The sequence below is a fragment of the Halyomorpha halys genome, unplaced genomic scaffold, assembly GCF_000696795.3.
Source record: "Halyomorpha halys isolate HHAL.00 unplaced genomic scaffold, Hhal_1.1 Scaffold71.1, whole genome shotgun sequence".
Taxonomy (NCBI): domain Eukaryota; kingdom Metazoa; phylum Arthropoda; class Insecta; order Hemiptera; family Pentatomidae; genus Halyomorpha; species Halyomorpha halys.
The window spans coordinates 1,398,573-1,405,611 of record NW_027107476.1 but is presented as its reverse complement, the minus strand read 5'-3'; the positions used below and the strand labels follow the sequence as shown (position 1 = coordinate 1,405,611).

Here is a 7,039-nt window from a genome sequence, read left to right as displayed (position 1 = left end):
CAAATAACAAGGTACCTAATAAACATTAGTATTATTTAGTATCAAAGTGAAATTAAATCAATATTATGTATAGCTGTGTACATATACATACACATATACACACACACGTTTTTATCAATTAATCAAAAATTTAAAACAAACAAGATTCAAATTAAAATATTTAAAACAAATTATAATAAAAAGAATTAGTAAACCTGATGTACCAAGCTTTGGGAATCATTAGGGACCATGAACGTGCACAACAACTTTTTTTAGAGTGTGCATGAATAACTGTACTTATAGGATCTTTTCCGTACTCCCCATTTGGTAGAAGTTGAAGTTTTTGAACTTAAGTTCCAAGCAACTTTTTTTAAAAAACTTTCCTTCTGTCTGGTATTTATAGAAGAAGAAAAAATACTTCTCCTCATAACAGATACTTATTTATATAAGGCACCCTCCAAGCGTATGCCAACGTTATGAACTTCAGTTTGTTGTTCTGCAAACAATGTTTTTAAACCTTCCCTTCTATAAAAAATATTGTTGGTTTATTAATTTTTTTTTAATTATAATTACTAAAAATTAAATGTAAATCAGAAAATTGAAGGTATAATACTCATTTATATTTTGAACTGTAGAACTTCAGTAAGTGCAAAATTTCTGAAAATATAATTTTATTGTTTTAAGGATGGATGCCTATAACATCATCAAATTCCCTTTGACAACTGAAGCTGCAATGAAGAAGATTGAAGATAACAACACCCTTGTATTTATCGTCCACTTGAGGGCAAACAAACACCACATCAGGGCAGCTGTGAAGAAGCTGTATGATATTGATGTTGCTAAAGTTAACACCCTTATCAGGTAAACAAAGTAAACTTTTATATTTTAACAAGTGATCAGAAAAACTTAATGTCTCTATTATTAAATTATTTTTCTCTGTTTTACAGGCCCGATGGAAAGAAGAAGGCTTATGTGAGGTTAGCAAGGGATTACGATGCATTAGACGTTGCTAACAAGATCGGGATCATATAAATATTTACTTCGTTTTGTATATATTTTTATGTTCTCAATATAAAATCTTATTAAAAAAAAACTTTCTTTTATTATTTTGTTCTGATTTATTCTCAATCCTCTTTTCATTCAGTAATAACTGTATGCTCATTAAATCTACAGATATGACTACAAACAATGTCCAATCAACAAAAATCTCTTTTTGGAACATTTAAGGCTGAACCTTACAGATTTTTAATATTTGACAACTGGACAATTGGATGTTTATTTGAAAATGGCTAAATGATACTAAATTTTATTTATGATTTAATAATTTCAGTACTATTGTAATATGTAAACAAAAATTGATTAATTGAATTTTTATTTTCCAAACTATTACTTTAAAAATAAATCTTTATACTAGTGAAATATTAACAACTATTCATTATAGATACAACTGAAAAGATACAATTTTTTGTTGTTTATATACCCGGTAAAGTCAATATAAATTGATTCAAGTTCTTGCGATTCACTTCTAGTCAACTTAAATTAAAAGAGTGGAGGGAATATGATAGATGGGCTTTCAAATCTTTTTTCTCCCTTCATTGTCATTTGCAGGGCATAATCTCCTCTGAATATGAAATATTGACATTATATACAACTAGTAGGTGCGAATATAAAACAATTATATTTAACAAATCTTGTATTTCATATAAAACTTACATATGCAATAAAATTGTGGCAAATCAAATATTTTTCTTTGTATTTCAATTAAATCAACATTTATTTCTTTTAAAAAACAATAATATGCATTAATATATACTATGAAAATTGTTTGCTTTAGACAGACAGTATGTTTGTTGTGAAGTTATTGACATTGTACCTTGTAATTAATACAAAAATTTACTTACAAAATGTTCCATGAAAAATTATTTTGTAATATTTGATTTATGAAAGAAAATGCTTCCAAAAGCTGTAAATATTTTTACAAAATCATGGAATTATTATACGAAGTCCGTGTCTGTACAGGACAGATTCGCAAAATTTAATCTTATAGAGACAATGAATTTTTGAATTAGTCTTTGTCTTGCATGGGCGTGCGTCAATGTGTTGTATGTTTTGCTAATTTACTTATTTAAGTTAAATTATTTTGCCCTTGTAAATTTGTAAACATATCAATTATAAGTGATGAGTCAGAAACAGAAAAACTGCAGTGTTGATACCAACAAAAGAAATTAAGGACTCAAAACTTAATATGATTGAGACAAATATGGAAATAATTGAACATTCTGAAAACATTCTTTTGCTTCTATTGGACGTTTGTACAGTGTATAGTATGTTCAATTTTGAAAAACAAGAGTACTTACGTAGTAGTACTTTCAAAATTGTGGACGTATATCTTTTAAGATTGTTTTCGAAAGACGGTATTGCGATGGATGAAATGGAAAGATCTTTGTTGTCATCATGGATTGATGATCAACATCAAAATAATGTCCCTCTGAGCTTAATTATTCAAGCTTAGGCTCTTAGTTTGCATGAAGATAAATTAGGTTAGCTCTTAATTTAAATGAAGATTCTAACATGGTATTTCATCAAGCTTGTAGTGGCTGGTTAGACAAATTTAAAATGAGATATTCTTTACACTATATTAAATTCACTGGAGAATTGGTCGATGCAGATAAAGATGCTGTGAAAGAATTTATTAACTTACTATCCAAAATTATTGAAGATTGAGAATATTCAATGTAGATGAGAGGTTTGTTTTGGAAGAAATGCCGAATCGTACATTTTTATCAGTTGCTGCTCCTCTACATAAGCCTTCCAAAAAGCGGTTGATATTACTTCTTGGTGGAAACTTAGTGATTTAAAATTGAAACTATTGTTAGTTTACCAAGCAGAAAATCCCAGAGAATCGAAAGGAAAAAATAAAGAATTGCTTCCAGTAATTTGGAAATCAAATAAAAATGACTGGATTACTGCGCTAATATTTAAAGATTGGTTCACTCAGCATTTCGGGCCGACAGTTAAACAATATTGTAAAAATAATAATTTATAATTTAAAGCATTATTAATCGTAGACAATGCCAACAAAAAATAGGTTGTATTCAACTAGCTCTTGACAAATTTATAAAGGAAACATCAGAAAGCACTCAACACACCTCTTTAACTTCATTGTGTATACATATTGATAGATAAATACTTTAAAACACAGTTTTTGGAGCTTATTTTTATTATTAATAATATACCATTCTCCAAATTTGAAATATAAAGTAAAGCTCCTTTTTAATATTAATTACTTTTTTGTTAACATTTTTTCTTATGCTTTTTTTTTTACTTTTATTAATTATTAACTAAGCATGACCAATTGTTTCCATTAAAATATTCTAAAAGCCCTTGTGTCAGGAGGGTTTTCTAACCAAGAAATGCTTCTCTGTAAGGAACTTGCTGCAATCAATCATTATATCACTAGGGTTATTTACAATTCTGTCATTTCCTTTATGCTCAAATTTCCAAAACTATTAAGTTTCTGGAATGTATGGAGTGGAGTAAACATGTCATATTATTTCTGATTGTCCTCGTTCTTCATTTTTTTTTTTTATGCTGTTAAAAATCTTAAATTTAAATTTTTTAGTTTTTGAAGGACTCAAGTACTCTACTGTTACAGGATTAATTTTAGACCTATTTCCAAAATTAATTAAACTTTCATACCTAGGTTTTTTTTTTTTCTTGTTGGTAAATGATGTTTCTATAGAACCTTTGGTATCAAAAATATTTCTAATATGCATTTAAAATGTAAACCCAAACTATACTTGATGATTGCATCCTTTTTTAAGATTAATTGTGATACTAGAAAGTTAATATTTTAGTAATCTGAATGACATGTTCTCTGTACACTTAGCTTTTAGTACAATAATACTGGATAGATCTGACTGCTGAAACAAATTTGTATCTTATGATGTTTTATATTCTAAATTGAACTGTTCTAAGAGATGTCAGCTGTTAAATTAAAATATCCTCTCAAAAAATACTTTAGAACTTCTTCATTATGAATATTTTTACTGTAATTATTGATTTGGTAAAAGCTTCTTTACTACTAGGAGGACATGTCATTTTGGACAAATTGTAAAACCAACAAAGCATACAAATTGGTCCTCTCTTCAATAAGCACTAATTGGGACATTCTAACAATGTATCCATTATACTTGGGCTACTTCCGAAGCCATTACAAAATTATTTCAATCTCATCCATTGATGAAAATCAATTCTCCTCAAGAAACAGATGCTATGAACTTTCAGCATATAACTTCCCTTCAGACGCAATGTTTCTTCATGTAGTTATGGTTACTTTTTTGACTAAATGTGGTTTTGGAGCTATCCCGTTTCAGTATAGCTTTGAGCAATACCCTGCTTTAAGTGATTGCCTTTTAAAAATATTGGAGGATGAGATTCGCACTAAGAATATAGTTTTTTTAAAAGAAGAGGTACAAGAGTATAAGCCCGTTGAAAGTTTATTGAAGCTTAACTGGGATAGAATCATAGTTTCATCATATAACGTCAGCTCTGTAAGTGGACTATTCTTATTTTTGCCTAACATTAATACAACTATTTCTTATGAAAAGATAATGAGACTCAAGCATAATGATTACAACTCAAAGTATATTATATGCACTGATAATACAAGGAACATTTTGAATTTGTTCGAAGTTGCTTGGGAAAACCAAGTCATTGATGTTATTGCTCTTCTCCCGTCCAAGATAACTGGTCGCATTAGTGTATATACCTACTTCCCTTTTGGACCATTTGGGTGTTCTACAACTGATCCTGTTAGAATCAACATTTATGAACCCATAGAAAATAGTTTTGAACTTAATGAAACTGTTTTTTCAAAGGCTAAAAAGCTGAACAATCTTTACAAGTGCCCTGTACGAATAACAGTTTCTGAAAAACCAGCAGAATTCATTGCTAATGACAATACTAACTCATATAACGGAGTATCACTGACCTTATTCTCTTTCCTTCAACAATTTATGAATTTCACTCCACAGATTATCCTTATTGATCATGAGGCTAACACTTATGCAGCAGCATATTACAATTTTACATCTGCCGTAGTACTGAGTATAGTCAATGGGCATGCAGATATTGGTGTAGGCAGATTTTCCCAGTTGGTCGATTACCATAATGACATAGAATCACCAGCTCAAACCAGTATGGATTGCTTTACTTGGGCAGTACCGATGAAGGCTGGAACCAGACCGAGTGTATGGACAACATCAATTTATGAATTTGACTATCTCATGTGGATTTTAATAATTCTTAGCATGATACTTGCTATCTATGTATTAAAGTTTTTGAATAAACTGCCAGTCTTCCTTAATGAAAAAGATGGCTTGGCAATTTTTGCTATTATGCTCAATATTTCAACCAAGATGAATTTGAAAACACACTCTTTGAAAGTTTTTATAGCTTGTTGGATTTTATACTGTTTCGTTATTACTGCTGCATATTGTGCATCATTGGGCAGTCTGGTTACAGTACCACCTGACAGTTCTGACATTGAAAATTCTATGCAGCTATTGAATAAAGATTTTATATTGACGGGTGATCCAAAAATGTACCACATTTTAAGTGCTTCATCAGAAACAAGCCCATTGTTAAAGAAGATACTTGAAAAGTTCGTCATTTTACTTCCTGACGAGTTCAAGAAAATTATTTATAAGATTTATACCAAGAGGAATATAGCTGTATTTTACACTAGTAATAAACTCATAGAAGAAGAAAATAGGGTTATTTCTACCTTACGATGTGGTAAAATGGTTCATATTGTACCCAAGTGCCTAATTACCTCTCATACATCTCCTCTAATTATGAAAAAGGGTTCTGTTTTGATGGAACCAGTCAAAATGATTGTTGTCAGGCTTTGGGAAAGTGGCATTTTACATAATTGGGATGAGAAAGGAGACAGTATCCGTCCAAATGTTACAAAGACAGCGTACAAATTTACAATTTCTCAGTTAAGAGGAGCTCTTATTGTTACTATAACAGGCTATATAATATCAAGTATTGCATTTGCTTATGAATTATTATCTCCAAGATTTGTTAAGAAAAAAACAAAATCAGTTAAAATGACTAAAGTAGAAAGGAAACTTCAATTTCTCCCATAAAAATCTTAAGGTTTTTCAATTAGATTATTTATTATGGACTCAGCTATGAATATGTTTTTACTAAAATAAAATTGAAAAAACAAATTAGTTGGTGACTGGAAAAAATTAAGTATAACAGAACATAGTATAACAATGGATTTTTCACAAAACAACAATTACTCTTATGTGTGTTATCTTTTTTTACCATTGCCTTTTGTTTCTTTTTTATTTAATTGGCAAGGTACAAGAACTGTAGTTTGACTAGATGGCACCATTTATTGTTGTTTAATTACATATAAAATTAACAAACATAAAATGAAGTATTTTTATTTTTAACACTTCAATTATTTGGTTGTTATGAAGGTTGTAATAGTTTTAAGTTAAAACTATACATTTTTAAAGTTGTTTCCGAAACTAATGATTTGATTTATAAAAACAAATAAATACATATAGCTGATTTAAAAAGAAAACTCAAATTCATAAAAGAATGAAAGAAGTATGGAATGTACTAGGCTATAACTATATAACTTAATTATTAGCTATTTAAGTAGTATAAAAAACTAGGTTTACTTGGAATTTAATGAAATTTAGGTTACTAAAGTAGAGAAGAGAAAAATCAAGGCTATTGGGAAAAATTAAAGTTATTTTTTATAGGCCAATAAAAATCAATTATTAAAGTTCATAAAAATAAGAAAGAATCCAGGCCAAAAGGTTTTTAGTTTTCTTTATGATTGACTGATTTAATAGTTCTTATGGTACATGATTGAACAGAAATCTTTTTTATAAATGGTGGTCCATGAGTCAGGCATTCAGGAGTGTTTCACAAACTCTGTAAATTCCAACCCCCTACATACTTTCTCATTATCTGTTCCTTTGTGACTCATAGATTATTCATAATAAACCACAATGGTTCTTATTCATCCCTC

General features: G+C 29.2%; 2 protein-coding genes across 2 annotated transcripts in view; both read left to right on the top strand.

Moving 5' to 3' along the window:
* The window catches only part of RpL23A (ribosomal protein L23A), a 6,527-nt gene extending 5,442 nt beyond the window's left edge, over positions 1–1,085 (top strand). Inside the window, exons 5-6 of the mRNA XM_014438969.2 lie at positions 664–840; positions 927–1,085. Of these exons, the coding sequence (XP_014294455.1) occupies positions 664–840; positions 927–1,011 (262 nt within the window). The 3' untranslated portion in view covers positions 1,012–1,085. The remainder of the gene's footprint in view (positions 1–663; positions 841–926) is intronic.
* A 3,484-nt stretch (positions 1,086–4,569) lies between these two features.
* LOC106692762 (ionotropic receptor 21a-like) lies at positions 4,570–6,227 on the top strand. Its single transcript, XM_014438889.2, has one exon. The coding sequence runs from the start codon at positions 4,593–4,595 to the stop codon at positions 6,132–6,134; it is 1,542 nt and encodes a 513-aa protein (XP_014294375.2). The 5' UTR covers positions 4,570–4,592; the 3' UTR covers positions 6,135–6,227.
* Positions 6,228–7,039: the final 812 nt, after the last annotated feature.